Here is a 26,658-nt window from a genome sequence, read left to right on the forward strand (position 1 = left end):
TCTCTGTGACATTCTGTCTTCCTACTCTGTCTCTGTCTGTCTATCTCTGTGACATTCTGTCTTCCTACTCTGTCTGTCTCTCTCTGTGACATTCTGTCTTCCTGCTCTGTCTTGGCTGTCTATCTCTGTGACATTCTGTCTTCCTGCTCTGTCTTTGTCTATCTCTCTCTGTGACATTCTGTCTTCCTACTCTTTGTCTATCTCTCTGTGACATTCTGTCTTCCTACTCTTTGTCTATCTATCTGTGTGACATTCTGTCTTCCTACTCTGTCTTTGTCTGTCTCTCTCTGTGACATTCTGTCTTCCTGCTCTGTCTTTGTCTATCTCTCTCTGTGACATTCTGTCTTCCTACTCTTTGTCTATCTCTCTGTGACATTCTGTCTTCCTACTCTTTGTCTATCTATCTGTGTGACATTCTGTCTTCCTACTCTGTCTTTGTCTGTCTCTCTCTGTGGCATTCTGTCTTCCTGCTCTGTCTTTGTCTATCTCTCTCTGTGACATTCTGTCTTCCTGCTCTGTCTTTATCTATCTCTGTGACATTCTGTCTTCCTGCTCTGTCTTTGTCTATCTCTCTCTGTGGCATTCTGTCTCCTTACTCTGTCTTTATCTATCTCTGTGACATTCTGTCTTCCTGCTCTGTCTTTGTCTATCTCTCTCTGTGACATTCTGTCTTCCTACTCTGTCTCTGTCTGTCTATCTCTGTGACATTCTGTCTTCCTACTCTGTCTATCTCTCTCTGTGACATTCTGTCTTCCTACTCTTTGTCTATCTCTCTGTGACATTCTGTCTTCCTACTCTTTGTCTATCTATCTGTGTGACATTCTGTCTTCCTACTCTGTCTTTGTCTGTCTCTCTCTGTGACATTCTGTCTTCCTGCTCTGTCTTTGTCTATCTCTCTCTGTGACATTCTGTCTTCCTACTCTTTGTCTATCTCTCTGTGACATTCTGTCTTCCTACTCTGTCTTTGTCTGTCTCTCTCTGTGACATTCTGTCTTCCTGCTCTGTCTTTGTCTGTCTCTCTCTGTGACATTCTGTCTTCCTGCTCTGTCTTTGTCTATCTCTCTCTGTGACATTCTGTCTTCCTGCTCTGTCTTTGTCTATCTCTCTCTGTGACATTCTGTCTTCCTACTCTTTGTCTATCTATCTGTGTGACATTCTGTCTTCCTACTCTGTCTTTGTCTGTCTCTCTCTGTGGCATTCTGTCTTCCTGCTCTGTCTTTGTCTATCTCTCTCTGTGACATTCTGTCTCCTTACTCTGTCTTTATCTATCTCTGTGACATTCTGTCTTCCTGCTCTGTCTTTGTCTATCTCTCTCTGTGGCATTCTGTCTCCTTACTCTGTCTTTATCTATCTCTGTGACATTCTGTCTTCCTGCTCTGTCTTTGTCTATCTCTCTGTGACATTCTGTCTTCCTACTCTGTCTATCTCTCTCTGTGACATTCTGTCTTCCTGATCTGTCTTTGTCTATCTATCTCTGTGGCATTCTGTCTTCCTGCTCTGTCTTTGTCTATCTATCTCTGTGACATTCTGTCTTCCTACTCTTTGTCTATCTCTCTGTGACATTCTGTCTTCCTACTCTGTCTGTCTCTCTCTGTGACATTCTGTCTTCCTGCTCTGTCTTTGTCTATCTCTCTCTGTGACATTCTGTCTTCCTGCTCTGTCTTTGTCTATCTATCTCTGTGATAACCCCCCACACCATCTCTGTGACAACCCCCCCCCCCAAACCCACACACACACATATACATCATCATCTCTGTGATAACCCCCACACCATTTATTTTCCAACATGTCTGTTTATCTCCCCCTCATCTCCTGTCTATGTTGACCTACCGTCAGTATTAATTATCTATCCGTCAGTATTATTTGATCTTTTATTTATCAACATGTATAACATTTTGGTATGGCTGTGATGTGCTTGTATGTATGTGTACACCCCTTCATGAGGGGCTATGGCCTGTAACGAATAAAGTATTCGCATTTGCATTCTCTCTCTCTCTCTCTCTCTCTCTCTCTCTCTCTCTCTCTCTCTCTCTCACGCACGCACGCACGCACACACACAGACACGCACGCGCGCACGCACGCATGCACACACATGAGTGATTGAGACAAACAGGTCTTAAAGACAAGGGAGATAATCACACAATCAAAACCACCACAAAAAGTCACGATAATGTCACATTTATTCATTTTTCAAGAAACAAATTACACAGAAAATACGATTACACACAAACACAGCGCAAGAGAAATACTAAAAGACAAAAAAAAAACCCAACAAAACACGAAACATCTTTCGAAAAGTTATACAGAGAACGCAAAACAAACTACATACAACAAGAGATTGACAACAAATAGACGAAACGAAGAAACGGATTTGTGTTCGTTTGTTTTTTTGGGTTTTTTTTTCCAAACAAGAGGCGAGGAGGAGCGGGAGGGGACAGGTGAGGGAGGGGGGAAGCGTCTAGGATCCCTCGCTGTGTTCGCTGTTCCCCCACATGCACTCGCTCTGGGAGCTTTCAGAGGAGGACCGCCAGCCGTGGGACCCCTCACTGTGGTCTGCGGACTCCCACAATACGTCCGTGGGCAGGGTCACCGCCAGATCGCCGAACGACCCATTACTGGACGTCGACGAATGACGTTCCTGGTCCCCGGCATCCTGGCGATCAAGGTCGAGGGCACTGAGCTCGGAGGGAGTGAGGAAATCGTAGCCGTTTCCCCGATACGTGTCCTGGACCATGTCCTGGCACGTGGAAGGAGGGTCATCAAACACCTCGGAAGAGTTGTCCCTCTCGTAGTCGTTCCTGGGGGAAGCCTCGTTGTCTGAGGAGGAAGACCTGTTCCATCCTCCCCATCCACCGGACCCACCGCTGCCCCAGGGGTTGGAGTCTGCAGTCCGGGTGTTGTCAGGGCTGCTGGGCCAGATGAACACATCGTCGTGCTCAGACCTCCCTGATCCCCACGAGGAGGGGTGTGATCCGAGTCGCTGCCTCCTGAGCTGCCCCAAGTGCTGCCCCAGGACATTGTGCTGACAGACGTTGTGGTGCTGAGGTGGGTGGTGCCGGTGGGGTGGGCGCGTCCTCTGCAGGAGCGGGTTAGTGCGGGGCCTGGGGTCCTTCAGGAGTCCGTGGACACGCCCGACAAGCTGGGAAAGCCTGAAAACAGTGGTGATGAGGTGGTGAGTTCTAGGCATCAATATGGAATGTTAGCGAGCTGCAGTAGAATGAATGGAATAGAATCGGAGAACTGAACGATGGAATAAAATTTGTTTTAGACCATCCGTGCAGGCTGCCGTGCAGATTTTTATCATGTTCTTATAAAAGAAGGACAGTTTCCTTTCAAGGGCGTAAAACAAGCACACACACACACACACACACACACACACACACAACTGAGCACTGACAAAGACATTCCTGTACGTGTCCCATTCTTTTCTTTGCACGCACAAACACACTTACACCACACTTATTAGCGCACACGCATGCTCACTGACACACTTGTACTTGCGTAACACACTGACCATGCAAAAAAACAAACAAACAAACAAACAAAAAACCCAACACACATATACACACATGTAATGAAACCTAATGAAGGTTTATACGACACGATGCACACACATCCAAATAAACTAAGTATATCTATCACACACCCAAATAAATAAGTATATCTATCGTCATGCCGTTGGTGAAGCATTAAATTTACTCAATACATGTGAAAACAACAAACAACAACAACAAACAAACAAAAAATCAACAACTGTCTTTCTTTATTGATAACGTTCAAAGCTTTTGTGAAACAGGGACTCTGTCAACTATGACCCGGTAGCAGTATTATAAGGGAGGTAATTCAGCCAGTCTGAGTTCGTGTGAGGAGCAGACGACACGGACACAGCAACCACCAGCGGAAAGAGCAAGACGAACTGCATGAAGTCCTGCAAAAACAGCCCAGCTAGGAAGCACTCGTGACTCAGAAGCGAGTGAAAATGGTTTTATGACGACTATTTCTACAACTTTTGGGAATAAGAGAGTATTGTCTCTTCGTGTTGTGAGAATGACTGTGCAAGGGAAGTAATTTATGTCAGCATTCGCCTAAAATTTAGTCCGAACAAAACACGTTGGAGCCGTTGAAAATTATGCAAACGTCAAAACTGGTACCGTATTCGATTTTGTTCATATTCTAATGGGTAACCGAATCCTATATTTGTGATTGTAAACCGGAAAGTGAGCAGACTGGTTTAATCACATTTAAAACATTTCTATTCCATAAAAACAAATGAGAAAAAACAGACGAACAGAATCCCCCCCCCCACCTCCGCCCCCCCATCCCCCAACTCCCAGTTATTATTACAAAAATACGCTCGCAGAAAAAGCCTCCCGCTTTCGCATCCTTTTGTATCATTGTTTTCAGATGACAAAAGCAACACATCTCAACAAATGTTTCAGTTGACAAAAGCAACACATTTCAACAAATAACTTTTTGTTGTTGTTGTTGTTGTTTTTGGTGCTATTCATGTTGGCATTACATATTTATCTTGTTTGTGGGTTTTCACTTCTGTAATTGGAACACCATTACCAACCTTTGTTTACAAATGACTTGAGCTGTACTCTTGTCGTTTTCCTTACTCTTCCACCGATAGAAAACTTACTTTATGCATCAGTTGTTTTTTCTGTTCGTTCTTTCTATTTTGAAAACGCGTGACATGAAAAAAACACTTTAGAGCCTAGCCGGCCGCAAAGGGCTGTGTCAGAACTGACACCTTCCCCAGTTAAAAAAAAAAAATAAAATAAAAGATGAAGAAGAAAAAAAAAGAGAAAAATAGAAGAAGAAGAAAGAGAGAGAGAGAGAAGAAGAAGAAGAGCGACAACAACAACAGCAACAACAGCGCCAAACTTAACTTGTCACGACCCTGAGACTTGTGGAAAGAGAAGTTCAGCACGAGTTATGCTTGCAATTCAGCACCTGCGCTCGGGTATGTCTCTGTCATACACATTTTACCAGTTGAGGCAGTTTTCAGATTTAAGCAGGCGTCAAAGTGTGCCGTGCGGACTGACTGATCCAACGCTACATCACAAAAAATGGAAATGGGGGAAAAAGTGCAAATTTCCTCCTGAGTAATTAAGTTGTTTATATCGTGTAAATCTCCTACTGAGTAACGAGGTAGTTTACATCTAAGCATATGTATTTATTCCCATGTACAAAACGAGCTATTTCTCAGTCTTAAGTACACACAGAAAATTGTGACAATCATCTTAGTAAGAACATCCACAAAGTGAACTATCTTTGTTTTATACATATGTGCACAAATAGAATGTTGACAATTATTCTGGTCACAAAAACGGAAAAACCAAGGTTGTTAACATTGTGTATCACCTTGTGAATAATCAGGTTGTTGTTTGTGTATTTATTAACCACTAGTTTATATAAAATTTTTAAAAAGTTTTCGGGAACTAGGTGATATATTTCTTTTAATAAATAGATACACAAAACGAAGTACCTCTTAATGATAACGTTCAGAGAATGAATATCTGAATATAAACACACTGTTTTGTTTTTGTTTTGTTTTTGGGTTTTTTTTCCTTTTAAAGGAAGGAAGAAAAATGAATAAGCTTTTTCACAAAAATGAAATAGCTTAAAAAAAGATTTCACAAGCGGAAAAAGAAGAAAAGAAAAAAAGAGGAAAGAGAAAGGAGGAAAGAAAGGAAAGACCTACCTTCAGAATTTTTCTTCACGAACAGAGCACCACGTGTCTTTCAGTCGGTGAAGTCAAACACCCCTGTTTCTTCTCTCTGCACGCTCACGTTCCGAGGAAGCTAAGGCAGTGAAGTTGGAAGCGGCAGTAGAGTTGCTGTATCGGCCTGTTGGCTGACGGCCTCAAGGCTCAGTTGTTCAGGGCTGGGTATGTCTTGGTTCGGCGAAGGTTCCGTTGTTGGAGTGGCTGAGTTCTGAGGGGTTGCAGATTGGGGGCTCACTTTTATAGAAGGTCCAGGGCCTTTGTGAGCGGAGTCAGGTGCGGGGACTGTCACAAAGACTGGCTCTTGTTTGTGTGTGAAACGTGTTAGAGCCGGGCTGTTTAAACGAATGAACAGGTGTCTCCTACTTCGGACCAGTCCGATGACTGGTCACAGAACTTCACCACACATTCACAAGAGACAGGAAAACAATTCAGCAGAGACCCAGGTTTTGACACACAACCGACAGACCTGGAGGAAATTGATGAACAGTTCTTTTGTGCGGCGCCCCATTGACTCTTCACAGAGTTGAGAGAGGAGAAGAAATAATGGAGTTCAATACCAGGTGGAATCAGAGCTCTGTTTGCATTAATGTGAGGACCGCCTTCATGAAGCAGACCCAAGGCTTTCAGTGCAATGTGAATGAACCAGTTCAAGACCTTCACCTGTCGACACCCAACAACCCTTTACCGACAGTTTTTCACTTCACTGACCACCCAGCCCCTTTACGTAAAGGCCCGTGTGACGTCACTCAGTCTGTTTGTCAAACCTTCACAGCGACCTCGCTCCAAGCAGTTGACACGCAGCAGCACAATGATCACCCTCACTCGTGTGGTCAGCAAGTGCTGTCCAGCCTTAAGTTTCACCGGACACGCCTTTTTCCGCGAAGGAAGGAGTACCATGGAGCAGATCTTTAACCTGCGTAACCTAGTGATTACCTGTCGGCAAAGTGTTGTTGAGTGTAGAGAGAGGTGAAGGACTATACTGGTTCATTGACACTGCTCTGAGAGACTTGTGTCTGCTTCATCAAGGTGGTTCCCGGACTGCAGTGAAACCACAGCTCTGAATCAAACTGGCACTGGACTCAATGAGACAATTCTTCGTTTGTTCAAACATCTCTTTTTATTGGGGGTGGGGGGGGGGTGGAGGTGGGGGGAATGGGGAGGGCGCGGGAGGTGGGGGGGTGGGGGGGGCGGGAGGGAAAGGGCGCGGGGGGAGGAGAGACAGACAGACAGAGGCAGAGAGAGAGAGAGAGAGAACTCAGAACTTTACTGCAAGGCCACCGGCCTGTTTAGAAAGGAGGTACTTAAACATACAATTGAGACACACAAAATACAGAAAATAGAGGGGGGAAGGGGCCAGCATCATTGGCGCAACATTTCTTAACTGAAAAAGAAGACAATATAGATTTTAGGGTGAGAGAGACAAGACAAGACATTTTTTTTTATTTCGAGGATAATAAATAAGCACTGGTGTGCTTTTTTTTTCTTTTTTTTTTTTTTTTTTTTTTTTTTGCATTCAGTCCCCGCCTTGAAAAGGGTCTACACTACACAATACAAACTGAAAATTAAAGCATGGTGTTAGTAGAAATGCATAAGAGAGGGGGGGTGGGGAAATTAAACACATACACACTCACACACACACACATACAAACACATATATGTACATACAGGCACATGCATGGTGTTAGTAAAATGCACAGGATAAAATGAACAAAAAGAAACACACACACACACACACACACACACACACAGCATACTCCACACCACAGACCAGAATGGGAGACGGAAGGTGAGGGAGGTTCTCAGTCAACCGTACACAAGTGACAAACAGTATCAATAAAACGAGCAATTTGCATAACACATTATGGCATAAGGTGGTAAGGGTAATGTTTTTTGAAGGTTGTTTGGCAATGGTCTTGTTTGTTTCTGGAAGTGAGTTCCAGAGTGGCGCTTGAATAAACCAGACTGGATTTGAACAAGTCTATTCTTGGGATTTGGATATGGACTTTGGGAGAGTTCCTTGACGAATTTACAGAAAATTTGTTTATTGATGTTGGTGGTGCATTACCTGTCATAATCGTGTGCATTGTTATTTCTTTGTTGTACTTCAATCTACGGATTAGTGGGAGTATACTGATTTGCTTGTTTGTTGTCTGAGTCCAAAAGGAGAGAATTTTTAAGGAGTACCAGCTTGAGCCCCCGTTTATGAAGATTCAGTTATGGCTTCATGGTGTTTGTGGAGTCTCATAGTGTTGATGTATAATCTACTGTAGACTGGATATATGCTTGAAAAAACAATTTTCGTGAGTGAAGGTCAAGGAAATGCTTGATTTGGGATAGTTTATAGGTTTTCTGGGTTGTCTTTTTGCAAAGGGAATTTATGTGAGGATTCCAAGTGAGATTGTTGTCGATTATGATTCCCAGGACCTTATGATAACTGACCTGTTCAATAGGTTCACCTTTACGTTGGACAGAAGGAAAGTCATCATAGTGTTTTTGCCTCTTTTGTCTGGTTGTGATCAACATGCATTTTTTTTTTTTTTTTTTTTTTTTTTTGTGGGTGAAGAGTCATGTGGTTTAGTTCTGTCCATCTATTGAGTTCATCAGTGCTTTCTTGTAAGTCTTTTGCAAGAGCGTCAATGTCAATATGAGAAGTGTTGATTGTTGTATCACCCGCAAAAAGTTCGCAGACGGATTTCATATGGAGCGGCAGGTCGTTTATGTATATTGAGAATAGTAAAGGGCCTAGAATATACCCATAAGGAAAGCCATAATCAAGTGTTGTTAGTGAGACTGATGTACTCATTGTCACGCATTGTTGCCTGTTTGTGATTATATGATTTAAGCAAACTAAGATTATTGATTGACAGACCATATAGTTCAATTTTTCTAAGTAGAAGGATGTGATCCATCACATCAATTGCTTTTTTTTCTTTTCTTTTTTTCCGCGAATACAACACCACAGTATCTATTCCCATTGATGTAGGTAAGCCAGACATCGATAAGGTTGACTAATGCTGCGTGGCATGAATGCTTTTGTCTGAAACCAGACTGAGCTAGATGTGAAAGCTCATTGACATCAAAGTGGTGTGAAATATGCCTGTTTGTGTGTTTTTCTTGTGGGTTTGAAAGAATAGAAATAATGGATATTGGTCTGTAGTTTGAAGGATAGGCAGTGTTCCCTGATTTATAAATGAGAATAACTTTAGCTTTCTTAAATGAGTTTGGAAAGTAGTTTTTATCAATACACTGATTAACAAGATAGGCAAGGCCTTCAAGACTCACTTGTGATACATTTAAAAAAAAAAAATCTAACTGTTAAAATGCGTTCTGTATTTGTTATCATAAAGCTTCGGGTCAAAAGGAAAAAAAAGTCCTAACGGCAGATTCGAACCCCGCGTGTTCGGGTGAGAAGAAACTGTCTTACCCATTACACTATCGTGGCTCCTTAACTGACGTTCAAAAATATAATATTTAAACATGCTTTCTTAATGGGCGATAAATCGATTGTGGTATTCACAGTATTATTCTGGTGTATCTTAGGCATTCAAAAGATCTTTAAGGGCAATTAAAAATTCTTTTTAAGTCCGTGGTAAAAGAGACGTGCCTATCGCGGCAATCACACTGCAACATTTAGCCGTTTTCTCTGGATCTAGATAGATGTACAAATTTGGTTACACCCGGTTGACACGCCAGGCCGATTCAATTTCTCTTTTATGTTCAATCTAGTTTTATAGTTTTAAAGTTGATATGAAATTTGAGTATTTTGTTAAACTAATAACAGCAGAGCCAAGTACACAAGTACTTCTAAACGTCGTATGAAGTGAAAAGGACTTCATTTTGAGAAAAGTCAAGACTGGAAATTTTTACGTTTCATCAATTCAAGGGTATTAACTCTCATGGTTTATTATTTTTCACTGTGAATTCCGACTGATTCTGTGGATATTTTTATGGCAGTTTGGAGCATAATCCAGAAAGTGATGAGGCGTTCACAAATCTTTCTCTGAATAAATATTTAACGGTCTCCTTCTCCAACTTTCCATCACATGTTATCGTGTATTGTCGATTGAATATAGGATTGAACAGGCAGGTCAACAACTTGAAACAAAATGGCGTCGTTCACGTTCGTGAAGAATATGAGCACGCGCTTTGAATATGTATAAGTATGTGTAGCAACTGATTTTTGCCCATGACCTTCAGGGCTCAGCCAATAGATCTATAAAGTCCACTCGTCGTATTGATTTTAGATTTTCCGAAAAAGACCACTTGGGCGAATGAACATAGTGAAAGCCCTGTACACTGAGAGTAAAACACACTAGCTTTTTATGTATTGAGTATAATTTCAAAATATAATGTTTAAGATGAGAAAGATCAGTTTAAAGCAAATTAAGCCACATAGCATTAATGACAGATTAATTTCGCTTTTTTATTATCTGCACCAAAGACATGCAAAATAAATATAACTTTCATGCTTAGCAAAAGAAGATGGTTCTTGTTTCAACAAAAAATGATAAAAATGACTGCTTTTGTTGTTGTGTCAGAATATCAGATAAAAGTGCCAAGTTTAGAGAATGAAAAAAACATAAATATAACAGTAAATGCAGTTTGCATATCATTTGGCTTCTTTTTTTCTTTCTTTTTTTGTGTCCATCCCAGAGCAGGCAACGAGCGTGCAGACCAGCTTGCTAAGAAAGGAAATTTGGTGTCAACTGACAAAGTATTTGCATAGAAAATGGCAATGTTAAAGTTTACCACGGACACACACACACACACACACACACACACACAGATAACCGAACACCGGGTTAAATCATAGACTCACTTTGTTTAAACAAGTGAGTCAAAAATGTACGTTAATGTGTCCGTAATGACTGGTGCGTGGACGCACATCACGATGGGGGATGTCTGGACGGTCACTGTCTGGCGACCAAGAGACAGACAATCCAGACGACCGTTCGTTGTCAATACTCAAGTTGACAGCTAGTTTAGCTGTCCCTTTGGAGCTGGGCTGGTTGATGTCTTTGTACAGGTCCAGGCGAGGGGCTCCGGACCTGGCTGTGAAGGTGCTGTGGTTGTTGATGAACACAGCACCAAGTTTCTCACAGGCTGCTGCCAAGTGCCTGCTGGAGGGGAGGATGGTGTTGTTGAAGTTATGTCGACCCTGAGCCAGGATGATTGAGCTGTGGCGTACCAGTGCTCGGGGGAACACTTGTCGGCAAAGAGTGATCACGTCTGACCACTCCCTCTGTGACCTGGCCGTTGGGGCAGCTGTTGACTCCAACATGCACAGTGACAAAGTGGATGGAGGGATGGGTTGGTAGATTGCGTAACCACTCGTTCATGTCACCAACAGTCATACATGGCACAAGCACTTTTTGACACATAATATGGCCTTTTGGGGACAGTTTCTGTGCATCAATAGCTCGTATACTGGAGTCCCCAATCAGTATAGCGGATGCATTTTTATTTATCTGTGTGTTACATAGAATTTCCCTGGTAGAGCGTTTGTTGGTGGTGGTTGGGCTGGGAGTCGTGGTTTTTGATTTTGTGTCTACTTTCGTATCTTTGTTGTAGTTGGTGGGTGTCTCATCAGGCAGTGTGTCTTCCCTCAACACTGAGAATCTGTGGTGATGTTGTTATTGAGGAAAGTGTCTTGGATGTGCGCTGGAACTGGAGATGGGTTTATTTGGCTGGTTTCTGTGGGTGGTTGGTGTGTATTTGTGAGGGTTGTAGGTGTGATATGGATAGTGGATTGTGTGTTTTCCTTCACAATTTCATTTTCATTGCTTGTCTGCATTGTCTGAGAGGACTTCGAGTGTGCTTTGACCTGTTAAGCTGTGGCTTCAAAGGGGAGTCTCTGGATGTCCCTGTTCGTGGTTGTTTTTGGTTTAACCTTTTTGATGGTTGCTTGCACTGTCCCCATTTGTGTTTTGAGTGACTGGTTTTCCTTCTGTAGCTGTGCATTTTGTTTTTCAACACTGGCTTTCCGTGTTTCTAACATTTCAATGTGCTGTTTCAGTTTTTCAACATTGGCTAAGCATGTTTCTAACGTTTCGATGTGCTGTTTTTCAACACTAGCTAAGCGTGTTTCTAACGTTTCGATGTGTTGTTTCAGTTTTTCAACACTGGCTAAGCGTGTTTCTAACGTTTGGATGTGTTGTTTTTCAACACTGGCTAGCCGTGTTTCTAACGTTTCGATGTGTTGTTTTTCAACACTGGCTTTCCGTGTTTCTAACATTTCGATGTGCTGTTTCAGTTTTTCAACACTGGGTAACCGTGTTTCTAACGTTTCGATGTGTTGTTTTTCAACACTGGCTTTCCGTGTTTCTAACATTTCGATGTGCTGTTTCAGTTTTTCAACACTGGGTAACCGTGTTTCTAACGTTTCGATGTGTTGTTTTTCAACACTGGCTAAGCGTGTTTCTAACGTTTCGATGTGCTGTTTCAGTTTTTCAACACTGGCTTTCCGTGTTTTTAACATTTCGATGTGCTGTTTCAGTTCTCCAACACTGGCTAAGCGTGTTTCTAACGTTTCGAAGTGTTGTTTTTCAACACTGGCTTTCCGTGTTTCTAACATTTCAATGTGCTGTTTCAGTTTTTCAACATTGGCTAAGCGTGTTTCTAACGTTTCGATGTGCTGTTTTTCAACACTAGCTAAGCGTGTTTCTAACGTTTCGATGTGCTGTTTTTCAACACTAGCTAAGCGTGTTTCTAACGTTTCGATGTGCTGTTTTTCAACACTAGCTAAGCGTGTTTCTAACGTTTCGATGTGCTGTTTTTCAACACTAGCTAAGCGTGTTTCTAACGTTTCGATGTGCTGTTTTTCAACACTGGCTTTCCGTGTTTCTAACGTTTCGATGTGCTGTTTCAGTTTTTCAACACTGGCTAACCGTGTTTCTAACGTTTCGGTGTGTTGTTTTTCAACGCTGGCTTTCCGTGTTTCTAACGTTTCGATGTGCTGTTTTTCAACACTAGCTAAGCGTGTTTCTAACGTTTCGATGTGTTGTCTTTCAACACTGGCTTTCCGTGTTTCTAACGTTTCTATGTGTTGTTTTTCAACACTGGCTTTCCGTGTTTCTAACATTTCGATGTGCTGTTTCAGTTTTTCAACACTGGCTAACCGTGTTTCTAACGTTTCGATGTGTTGTTTTTCAACACTGGCTTTCCGTGTTTCTAACATTTCGATGTGCTGTTTCAGTTTTTCAACACTGGGTAACCGTGTTTCTAACGTTTCGATGTGTTGTTTTTAAACACTGGCTAAGCGTGTTTCTAACGTTTCGATGTGCTGTTTCAGTTCTCCAACACTGGCTAACCGTGTTTCTAACGTTTCGATGTGCTGTTTCAGTTTCAGTTCTTCATATTTGTCCGTTAATATTGGCCGAAGTTCGTTTTTCGTAGAAGTTTTTATATCCTCGCTGATGAACATGACCTGGGTCTGGAAGCTGGTTTGGGTAGTGGACAGTTCCTGCAGATCAGTTGTGTCAGTCTGTTCAGCACGGATGTTGTGACACAGACGGATGACGTTGCACGTGACGGCCACTAACGGGGGAAGACACTGTGACTTGGCTGTTTGTTCTGTACTTCAAGTACAGCGTGAGTGTGATGTCCTTTTGTTCACTGAAAAAGGCACGTGGTGTTATTTTCTTGACGTTTGCTGAAAGAGACTGGGAATGCTACGTTATGTCTTCTGTAGCGGCTTTCCTGGCTCTATCTGTGCGTCGTTTTGATCAAAGTATTTTTGCTGTGATTATGTTTTTGTCTGTGTTACCTAAGCACTGAAATCTATACACTAAGAGGTCTGACCATGCCAAAATTTCTACCAACGAGCAAGAATAAGTCTTCTGAATAAAGTCTGATGTGGCGGTCATTTCAATCGGTGGGGAATCACTGGAGGAGGTTGCCTTTTCAGGGCCTTGATCCTCACTCAGATCTATGTCCTCTGGTGAAGTGGTGCTGTGTACACATGGGGTGGGGGAGGTTTCACTGAGCCTTTGGCATCGCTACGCACACTCACACAAACACACACTAACCCATTGTGAACTCAGGACTGCCTGTCTGCGGAGGTTCAGACAGGCACACTGCATGTTGAGCTCAGCTCTCTCAGGAAGTGTCTAGTGGAGGCTGATCCGCACTGTCTGTTGTCCTAGTTACCGTAAAACCGTAACACGCACGCACAGATGTATACATGTATGTAAATAGATAGATAGAGAGAAAACGATAACGATCTTTTATTCAGAGAGACAGAGAGATACAGATACAGAAGCACAAAAACAGAAATTAGAACCAATCACACAGAAAGGCAGACAGACAGACAGACAGAGACAGAGGCAGAGATCGAACGAAACCCAGTGACAGGCAAGATGTGGAAAAAAAGGAAACACACACACACAAACACACACACGCGCGCGCGCGCGCAGAGGTGTGTGTGTGTGTGTGTGTGTGTGTGTGTGTGTGTGTGTGTGTTTACAGAGAGACAGACAGACAGACAAGACAGTCATGAAAATAGGGAGGGGAGCTGTGTGTGTGTGTCAAGTCAAAATGATCTTTATTGAGGGTGAAAGGATACGGTTATACAGCTTTTTTACACCCTGCCCTCAGTAAAAAAAAAGAGAAGAAATTTTTTTTAATGGGGGCTGGGGGGGAGGGGGGGGAAAGTGGGGGTCGGGAAAGGATAATATAGAAATAAACAATTACAGTGTGTGTGTGCGTGAGACAGAGAGAGAGAAATTGATACGCAAATTAAAACGGGAAGGTGTTGCTAAGTAATAGAGGTGAATGTCTGTGTACTGGTTCATTCACACCGCCATGACTGACCTGGAACTGCTTCATCAAAGCTCCCGTCAGACTCTGATTCCAGTTGGTAACAGACTCGTGTCAATTGCTGTTTCTTACTTCTCACCATCAGCTGTGTGGAGAGTGATTGTGGTGCAGCACTGAAGAAGTTCGCCAGCTACCTCCAGGTCTGTCGGCTATGTGTCAAAAGGCAGGGTCTCTGCGACCTGTTTTCCTGTCCGTTGTGCGATGTGGTCAGTCCATGGACTGCTGTGACAGGGAGGAGAGGGGTGGGGTGGAGGGTCTCCACCCACCATGTCCCCACACCCACCGAACCCCCGCCCCTATGTTCCCCTAGGTCCTACTAGACCTAGCAGACACTTCTCACAGAAAGAAAAATTAAAAAGGGAAGGGAGTAGACGCTTCAGACGCTTTTTATTGACATTGGCCTAACTACAGCCCTTATGTCAAGGGGGTCAATTCTAAGTTGCAGCGTCATTGTATTGAATGAAAGAAAACAAACAACAATAAATAAAGCAAATAATGTCAATAACTGAATTAAAAAAACCAAATTACTTAATCGTACATTTGTGTATGTGCCAATACACGTACGCACACCATAGTAGTGAAACAACATACAACAGACAATAAACATACAATGTGACCATCAAGTGTATACAGCTGTACCAGGCTAATCATATAACTAGTGATGTTACGTGTTATTACTATCTATTTTCCTTTTCCTGATATTAACAGCTTCTGCTATGTATTTGGCAAGCAAAATTATAATTTCATCATTTTCAGTGGATAACAGACTAAGCACGTCTTGTCTTTTCTCAGCAGCAATATGAAAAAGTCGTGTCTTGGCTCTAATGTCTTCATAAGCTTTACAATGAAATAAAAAATGATCTTCATCCTCTCTCACATCCTCCATACACACTGTACACATACAATCAGCTAAACCCTCAAGATCAAACCATCTTTTATTAGCTTTTAAACCTAAGGTTCTGTTTCTGAATCTTGCTAGCATATCTCTGTGCCATTTATTGGTAACTACTACTAAAAATTTCTCCGGTTGTAAAATAGTTTTAAAGGAATGGAACCAAGAATACTTCACATCATCCTCCATTTTAGAATGCCAGTTCTGTTTATAACAAGACGCTAAGCGATCTCTAAATTCTGATAGAAACCCTCTTTCATCTCCAACTACCTGACTCAGCCATACAATACCAAATCCATTTACTGAAAGAACTTGTTTAACTTTACCCACCCAGTTACAATTACCTAACTCAAACTGCTGAAGTAACATGTCATATGCCTGTCTGCATAACCTGTTTGTAGGGAGCTGAGTAAGTCTTAACCAATACTTGATGCATTTAACATAAGTATTAATATAAAGAGGATACCTTTCAGAGTCACCGTATGCCATCGTGTTAGACGAGTGTCATGGAATATTCATGAATCTCTTTGTGGCAAAGGTGTGTACTTTTTCCATTTCAAGATTTTCTTCAAGGCCCCATACTTCTGCTGCATAAGTTGTCACTGGTTGTATTTGAGTTTCAAATAACTTCCAAAATAAAGCTGGATCAATTGTTCTCAGTAGATTTTAGAATTTCTGTTACTCCCCTTTCCTACACATTTCTGACCATCCCGTTTTTAAACTCAACCTAGTCAAAAATACCATTCCTAAATGCTTGTATGCGTTCATGACTCGTACTTCTACATTGCCATACAACCATTTTTCCCACTGTGATAAATGACCTCCGTTACGAAAAACAATAATATTTGTCTTATCTATATTAACAGTTAACTGTAATTTATCTGCTTCGCTTTTTAATACATTAAGCTGATTCTGTAATGGAAGGGAATAGAGCTATTGGGTGTGATCCCCGCAGGGATCGCCCTAACTCAAAGCTAGTTTTTACGGACATTTCCCCCGCTACAATACCACCCAACCAAACTAAAATACCCATAATGTCCTGGTGTATCCACTTTAGCAAATTTTAGCGTATTTCATATTTCAATTCTTTTCATTTCCCGACTTTTTACTGCCTTACCAATGATTCTAAAGCCCTATGTTAATTTCATATAATGTTCTTGCATAATTTGATAGGGCATAATTACCATATTTTCTTGGTTTTTCACCCTTTTACAAAAGCAAATCTTACATAATTATCTTACAAACACAAGACATTACATGACAAAAAGAAAAGGTGTGATACATCACAAAAGTTACTCAGCTGCTCTCAGCGTGTATACCCATTAGCAAACAAAGCTTTACCATCGTGTCAAACTGCATGTGAAGAGGAGAAATCAAATGATTATGTCGTTTGGGTAAAAAAGCCAATGGGTTTAGTTGGAAAGTACTGCCCTTTGATTAACAGAGGGAACGTCCACCTCCACTTCCCTTTGTGCCAATATTCAACAATCGTCTGAGTCATATCCGTCCCTCATCACCCCACCTTCCTGTCTTTCTCTGTCTTATTCATCATCAAGATCAAAATGTAGTCTGCTCAGTCTTTAGGATATTTTCTTATCATGCACGGAATTAAACATACCTAATCATCAGTGGCTTAAAAAGACGCACACACATGAACAAAGAAATATAAATCTATCTCCATGCCTCCCTCACCCCTCTCTTGGTGTGGGTGTGTGTGTGTGTGTGTGTGTGTGTGTGTTTGTGTGTGTGTGTGTCCGTGTGTTTGTTTGTACCAAGAGATGAGGTGAGGAAAAAATGGAGAAAGATATATATATATATGTATTTATTTGGTGTGTGTGTGTGTGTGTGTGTGTGTGTGTGTGTGTGTGTGTGTGTGTGTGTGTGTGTGTGTGTGTTTGAAAATGTAGTAAATTTGGGACACCAGTTTACGACCTAAACATTCTGCTTTGTGTTCCTTCGAAACCATACATTGTTGGTCCTTATATTCGTTGATAGATTGTTGATCTGGTGGAGAAAATGTGAAGAGAGAGAGATAGAGAAAGAGAGACAGACAGACAGACAGACAGACAGACAGACAGACAGACAGACAGACAGAAACAGAAAGTGAAGGAGGGAGAGAAAGAGAAAGAGACAGAGGCAGAGAGATAGACAGAGACAGATAGAGATACAGTGAGAGAGAAAGAGTGAGAGAGAGGGGTGTGGAGTTTCAAATGAATTGTGTAGTTAAATATCATGTAAATCAATTGGGGAGGGAGGGAGAGAGACAGACAGACAGAGACACTGAGAGAGACAGAGACAGACAAGGACAGAGACAGAGTTGAATATATCATTGGACTGATGTGGATTTTAGAGAAGAAAGAGTGCGGTGAGTTGAAAGAGAGAACTAACGAGCGAACGAAAATGTTTTAATAAATTTTGGCTGTGGACCACAATTCAAAACCAGGGGACTTGGGGGTGGCACGGGAAGGGGTATTATGATACTTGAACTGCATCACACAATTTTATTCTGTTCATGGACGTGACATCTTACTAAATTATGTCTGAGCAGATTGTTTCTCCTTTTGATCACGTGGAAAATAAATTTTTATACTCGACAATGTCTCTGCTTGTTGTTTGATCAGAGAAATGTCCTTGGAAACATATTTAAACAGTCTTGAAGAAATTCATCCGCAAATCAATGTACACATAACAAACAATAAATAGTATTCAGTTTCAGTTCATCCTGGCAAAAAGGACAGAGCGAGAGAGGGTGGGGGAGGGAGACAGGGAATGAATGAATGAATGAATGAATCTTTATTTTCCAACGGTGAAGACATCAGCACTTTGGGCGACTTACACATCTGTCGTTGTTCTAAGAGACACACAAAAATGTAGTATATAAATGTTATACTTAATACTAACATGTATAACACAGCGTCAAACTGAGAGACACAACATCGCTCACATCTGTACGAAACGGAAGCGAGTAACACACACACACACACACACACACACACACACACACACACACACACACACACACACCAAGGGAACAACAACAGCAACAAAACCCTAGCATGAATGCTACACATGAATGATTCAAGTGAAATTAACACAGAAAAGTAATTTAAAACACAGATGTAAGAGACATAAAAGACAGCAAATAAGACGACGGGTAATAGGGATATGGACAGATAGACACATTATGAGAGAGAGAGAGAGAGAGAGAGAGAGAGAGAGAGAGAGAGAGAGAGAGAGAGATGTAAAGATATGTCAGTGCGGGAAAAAGAAAAGTTGGGTGAGGATGGTTCACAATTTGTAATACATGTAAGTATACAGAATCGTAGACATGACCAGACTAGAGTTTGATTTCGTTAGTTTGTGTCACTGTAAGGAGAAGATCTCTGAAAACAATATTCTATGGGGTGATACGTTATCACATAATTGACGCATTTCGACATAGTTTGTAAGGATTGTCTGTGGCAATATTATACCAGATTTTCGGTCTGGCTTTCGGCACGCATGTACTGTCCAAGTTTCTCTTTGAATGCTGTGGTGGAAAAGGGTTCTTTGAGGTGTTTGGGGAGATTGTTCCAGCAGTGCGTGCCGGAGTATGCCAAACTCGATTTACAAAGGTTTATTCTTGGATTGGGAAGGGTAAGAGTCGCATTTCGGGAGTTTGGGTTGCGAATTTCATCATAGCAAACAATGGTTTGGTGTAGATAAGTAGGACATTTACCGAATATTATTTTATGCATAAGTACGCACTTATCCAATATTAGGTGCTTTGTCAAGAGAAGAGGTGCTGGCAGTTGATATTGATGACTGCGTGTGTTTCGTAAAACACCATTGAGGTGTTTTACAGCACGTCTGTGTACAGAATCTAGGTGTCTTTTTTTATGTGCACTTCGCTGCAGTTGTCCCACACGTTTGAAACGAAATTAATTCTACACATGATGTGAGAATGGAAAAAGAAATAGGAAGCCTCTGGACTGACGACATGTTTTAACTCTCTCCATACGAACGGCGAAAGAGACGACGTTAACAGCGTTTCACCCCAATTACCATCATCAAAATATTGCAAGTGGAAGGCTCTTATACTGAAGACGTGAATGTTGACAAAGAATACCACAATTCTGACGACGAAAGCTAAAGTTTGGGTTATTCAGACACCCACTGGACATCCGAGGGGTCTGTGTAGAAGAGAAGAGAGGACTGGCCGTACTGAGTGAGTTAAACAGGATAACAGGTAAACATTTTTTGCAACTGACCTTGATAAAGAAATGATATGTTCCTACCATTTTAGCTGGTTGTTAATAACACAGTCAATAAGGGAGAGACAGACAGGGAAAGAAAGAGAGAGAAAGAGAGAGAGAGAGAGAGAGAGAGAGAGAGAGAGAGATGGATGGATAAACAGGCAGACAGATGGTGATGCTGGCATAGAGTGTCCAATGAATAGTGCAACTGTATATAATGTACACTGATTGTATTTCCATTTTATTGTGTTTAATTTACTATATTCCTGACACAGTACTTTCAGATTAGAAATATTCATAAATCACTTCAAACACCCAATAATCAAGCTTCTAGAGTGTACACATGTGTAGGCATTAGTCTATGATTTGTCCAACAGATAGTCAGACTGGTATTTTGATTAGAGAGTACGTTTTCAAAATTACGTAATATATGCTCTTTGCATCATTACTAAACCTCATATGAATTTGGAAAATGTGTGTATTATATGCCGCAGTATGTTATAGCTCGCATGCAGTGTCGCCAGAGCAGTTGATCTTTTGGTGTGTCTCTCCTGGCATACATTGCCGGCGACAATAATTATGTGCATGGCGACAATAATAATAATATCATTTATTTTCAGTCTAATATCGTCATCTTAGATGAACAGACTATAAATAAATAAACGAACGAACGCCGCACTATGCTTTGATCCCGCTGCCTGAAACAAACTTCCAGCCTTTTATGGGCGACTTATATAGCCTTTTTATGGCCCCATCTTGGAGCGCCCCACCCCAGATGCAGATGTGAAGGGGCCGACGAGGAGACGTCACACATAAGACAAAGACCCACATTTAAGAACCCACACACACACACACACACACACACACACGCGCGCGCGCGCGCGCGCACGCCCATGCACACATGAACGCACACACAAACACACACACACGGACCATCTGACGCCTCCCCTCCCACCCTCATACATTCCCATCGCCCACATACACACCCACCACCCACATACACACATACATATTTACATACATAATTCAAATGCACGCGCTAGCATACACACACACACGCACACTGACACACACACACACACACGCACACACACGCACACACACACACACACACACACACACATACACACACACACATCGACACAGTGAGCACAGCAGACACAAAAGTTTCAAGTTTTTTGACCCAGCCAAGTGGCGGAGATGACACGATGGCAAAGATATAAGCGCAACATGTGTAAATCATTCACTATTCTAAGAAGGGCCGTTTCGCAATTATGACCACGTCTGTAAGCTGACTGGTGGGAATTAATTAAGTAAACCATTCTGTTCCAGATGAGCTAAGAGCTGAGACAATATGATCTTTTCTAGCAGTTTTGATAAAAATGACAGATTAGAGACAGGTCGATAATTTTTCAAACAATTATGATCCAAAGATGGTTTCTTGATGAGTGGACGTACAACAGCAGATTTGAAGCTTTCAGGGAAACAACCAGACAGTAAGGAAGAATTGATGACATGAGTAATATGTGGCCGCAGTAGAACATCAATACATTCAACCAACAAAAAAGACGGGACAGGGTCAAGCTCACAGGATTTCGGACAAGCGCTCAGACACACTTTCTTCACAAAATCTTCAGTAACCGGTTGGAAACAATGTAAAACAGGACCACTGTACACGCGTTCTTCAACGGGTGAAGAAAGAGACACAACAGAGTCAAGCTTCTCACGAATGCATGCTATTTTGCCGGTGAAGAAGTCAGAAAACTTTTGAGGGAGTTCCTGCACCGAAAATGTTTAGGGAGAGGGGTGTTTTTCATTTTACCAAGTAGATTGTTCGTAGCGTTGAAAAGCTGTTTGGCTGTGGTGCATGCAAGGATTTTAGAAGAGTAGAACTTTGACTTTGCCCTGTCAACAATGTTACACTATTCCTGGCTGTCTAAAAAATGTCCCTACTGACGGTCAAACTAGTGGCACGCCAGTGCCTCTCAGCTCTCCTTTTCTCCCGCTTGGCCTCCAACAGCTCTGGTCCCACGTGTTGAACCAAGGCGACGAGGGACGATTGGAGATCAGGCGCCGAGTCGACCGGGCGTGCCTATCGAGTCAGTACAGTGCGTAGGACAGTGGATAGCTAGTCAGCAGTCGGCTCAAAATGGATATTAGTCAGCAGGTCAGCTTTAAATAAGTCTAAGTCAATCGAGGTCAGTGTGCACACCTCCCTATACACACGGGGCGTGGGAGGTTTGGTGAGGTTCAGATGACATGTCACACTGATGGTCAGAGGACAGAGTGTGATCAGTCGACGGTGGTAGACTTCAGGAGGCAGTTCTCATTTCTGTGCAACACCCAGTCGACGATGTGACCACGATTGTATGCAGACTCGGTTACAGACTGGTTAAGACCGAACAAACTGACAATTTCAAGTAATACCATACCTCTCTCTCTCTCTCTCTCTCTCTCACACACACACACACACACACACACACACACACACACACACACACACACACACACACACACACACACACACACAAACAAACAAACAAACCCAACAAGAACAAGAACTGACAACAACAACAACGACCAACAACAACAATAACAACAACCAACAACCACCACCAACAACAGGAACAACAAAAGCCACCTGACACTCCAGTGGGCATGGAATCAAGTCCAACATTGTACGAGTGCTCAGTGATCAAGTGTAGAAAATGACAAGACACTGTCATGGCTTCCCAGTTAAAAACCTATCGATGAGCCAACAGGACAGGAATTATAGAGAGAAAGAGAGAGACGACATAAAGAAAAGGTTAAAAAAAAAAAAGGCAGGAAAAAAAGCAATTTAGATAATTAAATATGCACATATCTGTCTATCTATCTATGTATCAATCTGTGTATCAATATATGTATATATGTGTCTATCTATTCTGTCTATCTCTCTATGTATCTATCTATGTATCAATCTGTGTATCAATACATGTATCTACGTGTCTATCTATTCTGTCTATGTATGCATCTATCTATGTATCAATCTGTGTATCAATATTATGTATCTATGTGACTATCTATTCTATCTATGTATCTATCTATGTATCAATCTGTGTATCAATACATGTATCTATCTATATATCTATGTATCTGTCGATCTATCTGTCTATGATATCTATATATGTATCAATCTGTGTATCAATATATGTATCTATCTATATATGTATGTATCTGTCTATCTATCTATCTATGTACACATCATCAGGACCTTCTCTGTAAATATATCTATATATACATAAAGAAAATAAAAAAAGAAGACAGAAACAAAGTTAGCAAATTAAATGGAAACACGTCTTCTCTTCAGGAGAAGTATAACAATTGCGAGAACAAACGTAAAAAAAAAAATTAAAAAAATAATTCCGGCGCAGTAACAATGCCAGAACATCCACCACCACCACCACTACTTCTTGTACTGCAACTACAACCACTATCACCACAACGACTACCACCATCACCACCACCCTAACTATTACAAGCACTACCACCACCACCACCCCCATAATCCCCATCACCAAACAACCAACGTCACCTACCCCACCACCCGCCAGCACCACATCACCACGCCTCCCCCACCCACTACCATCCCCCTCCTCTACCCACTAAACTCGGTAGCCCACACACTTACCGCCAACTCTGACGAAACTTGAACAAAGAGAAGAAACTCTCTCTCAAATATCTCTCTTGTCAAGAAGTCTCCAAAAAGCAGCACACACGAACTGAGATAAGGAACGAGTCAGCGAAAAAAAAAAAAAAAAAAAAATCACCACCAAAAAAAGAAAGAAAAAAAAAACCACACACACAAAAACAAAACACAAAAAGACAACGATTCATTGCACAGGAACAATAATAGTAACGCCACACGATAATTATATAATTATACAGCTGATATTTCAGCAAGTGAAAACACACACACACAACACCCGCCCTGACGCCGTCAGAATTGAAGACATCAGTCTGATTCTGTCACACCAGTTTTTGTCATGACAAGTTAACTAAGCCTCATGAAAATCACTGGATCATTTTCACAAGACACGCGCACACATGCGCACACACTCAGATGCATTTGCAATAGCACGCACGCACGCACACATGCACACACACACACACGCACGCACTCACATACACACACATGCACGCGCAACACACAACGCTAGGGCAGTTTCACTTGATAGGGCGAGTGTGAACGAGAGGGCGATCGTCAAGATTGGCTTCAGTGGGGTGTGTGTGTGTGTGTGTGTGTGTGTGTGTGTGTGTGTGTGCGTGTGTTTGTGTTGTTGTTTGTGGCGGTGGTGGTGGTGGTGTTTTAAAAGAGGGTGGAGGTGAAGTGGAAGGGGTGTACGTGTGTATGAGTGCGTGTGCGTGCGTACGTGTGTGCGTGTGTGTGTGTGTGTGTGCGTGTGTGTGTGCGCGTGCGCGTGTGTGTGTGTGTGTGTGTGTGCGCGCGCGTGTGTGTGTGTGTGTGTGTGTGTGTGAGTGAGTGTGCACGTGTCCCGTGTTTGTGTGTGAGTGTGTGTGTGTGTGTGTGTGTGTGTGAGTGTGCGCATGTGTGTTTGTGTGTGAGTGTATGTGCCAGGTGATTGTATGTGTGTGTGCGCGTGTGTGTGTGTGCGTGCGTGCGTGTGTGTATGTGTGTGTGTGTGTGTGTGCTTGCGTGTGCGTTTGTTCGTTTGTGTGTGTGTGTGTGTGTATGTGTGTGTGCGTGCGCGCGCACGCGCTCGCGCGCGCGTGCGTATATATGTGTGTGCTTACGTGCATGAAAAAGAGACAGTTTGTGTGTATGTAAGAGAAAGTGGGCGAAGTGAATCGAGACATAAAGAAGAGAAGTTAAGAGAGACACAGAGAGAGAGGGGGGGGGGGGAAGAGAGAGAGACAGAGACACAGAGAGAGAGACAGACAGACAGACAGACAAACAGACAGACACAGACAGAGAGATGTCATCTTTGTCCATCCACACCCACCCGGCTTTTTTAACTCAGCGCGGGATCCTTTGTTTTCATAATTCTTCCCCCTGTCAGACTTCTGATAACTACCTCTGATATCTTTGCAATCCTTTCCTGGCTGTCGGCTCCAACTGCTTTTCGTTGTGATAAACTGGCTGTCAACGGCTTACGGCACTGGCTGTTCTTTTAGATTTTGGTGTGTGTGTGTGTGTTTGTATGTGTGTGTGCGTGTGTGTGTGTGTGTGTGTGTGTGTGTGTGTGTGTGTGTGAGTGAAAGTGGTGGCTTTTTCCGGATCAGAATAGCCGTGCCATTTAACGCGAGTCAGAGATTTGGAGATGAATATAATCGCGCACTACGTTTGAGGCTTTGGCAGTCGTCATGTAACAGAAAGCGTAAGATCTCAAACCCAGTCATACCACACGCAGTCATGATTGCTACCAAAAAATAAAGATAGTAGATAAAAACAGACAATCATCATCATCATCATCATCATCATAAGGAAAGAAAGAAACAATCTCGAAGATCGATTCGAATTATGTGATTTCCTTTTTTAGGGGGTAGGGTGGAGGGGTGTGTGTGTGGGGGGGGGGGGAGGGGGTGGTGGTGAGATTCAGTCCAACTAACCAAAACGTAATGCTGTTTGGGCTGTATAGTCAGGTGAACGATGATTTCAATGAATCAGATCAAAATTTTTAAGGTCCCATATATCCTTTTACAACGTCCATCTGTGTGTAGGGCTCGGAATAGAAAGGCCAGGCCCAATGCTCTCCTAAGTGTTAGTTCTTCTTCTTCGTTCGTGGGCTGCAACTCCCACGCTCACTCGTATGCACACGAGTGGGCTTTTACGTGTATGACTGTTTTTACCCCCGCCATGTAGGCAGCCATACTCCGTTTTTGGGGGTGTGCATGCTGGTTATGTTTTTGTTTCCATAACCCACCAGATGCTGACATGGATTACAAGATCTTTAACGTGCGTATTTGATCTTATGTTTGCGTATACACACGAAGGGGGTTTCCCCCCGTCCTAGTCTCCCATCTCCCCCGTTATACTCTCCCTTCCCCCCATCTCTCTCCCCAGTACTACTCATTACTCCCCACCTCTCCCCATCCTTGTCCTACTCTCTCATTCCCCCCCATCGCCCCCCCCCCCCCCCCCGCACGTGACGTGCTCACTCATCCACCTATCTCTCCCGTACCACCCTGTCCTACTCTCCCATCACCCCATTTCCCTCCTCCCTACCCCAAATCCACGTCTACCACCCCCTCCCCCATCCTACAGCCACACACCCTTCTACTCCCATCCCCCTGAGTCACAGTACCCCTTCCACTGCGTGACCTCGTACCCCCTGTAGTAATGGTCCATTTGACATGATAAGCTGGAGATGGTTTGAAAAGTTCCAAAGGAAAGAGACGACATTGCTTCCTCCATAGAGTAGAAGAGTGTATCTAATTGGGTGTGATCTACTCCCCTCCCCCTGTTCTATTTCTCCATCTTGCACCCCTTGCACCATCTTTTAGTTCTCCCATATCCTACCCCCCACCCCTCTCCCTCAACCCCCAGCCCGTCCCCCCCGCCCCCCCTCACCCCCATCCTACTCTCCCTCCAACCCCTGCCCATCCCTACTCTGCCCCCACCACCCTCCCCCCCTGCCCATCACCCCCCCCCTCACCCCCATCATACTCTCCCTCCACTCCCCCCACCACCCCATCATACTCTCCTTCCACCCCCTGCCCATCCCCCCCCCCAATCATACTATCCCTCCACCCCCTGCCCATCCCCTTGTCCTACTCTCCCTCAATCCCCACCCTCTCCACCCCCTGCCCATCCCCCACCTGTCTACTTTCCCTCCACCCCTTGCCCATCACCCCAACCCTACTTCCCCCACCCTGTACCCCCCCCCCCCATACTCTCCCTCCACTCCTGCCACCTCCACCCCCTGGCACTCCCCCCCCCCTGTCCAACTCTCCCTTCACCCCCTGCCACCCCCCCCCCCCGT

The 26,658-nt window shown here is 43.0% G+C and overlaps 1 protein-coding gene across 1 annotated transcript in view; it reads right to left on the reverse strand.

Moving 5' to 3' along the window:
* Window positions 1-2,375: 2,375 nt before the first annotated feature.
* LOC143283816 (uncharacterized) overlaps window positions 2,376-26,658 on the reverse strand; it is a 33,092-nt gene continuing 8,809 nt past the window's right edge. Inside the window, exon 3 of the mRNA XM_076590190.1 lies at window positions 2,376-3,149. Within this exon, the coding sequence (XP_076446305.1) occupies window positions 2,459-3,149 (691 nt within the window). The 3' untranslated portion in view covers window positions 2,376-2,458. The remainder of the gene's footprint in view (window positions 3,150-26,658) is intronic.

This window comes from Babylonia areolata, chromosome 7 (genome assembly GCF_041734735.1).
Source record: "Babylonia areolata isolate BAREFJ2019XMU chromosome 7, ASM4173473v1, whole genome shotgun sequence".
Lineage (NCBI taxonomy): Eukaryota > Metazoa > Mollusca > Gastropoda > Neogastropoda > Buccinidae > Babylonia > Babylonia areolata.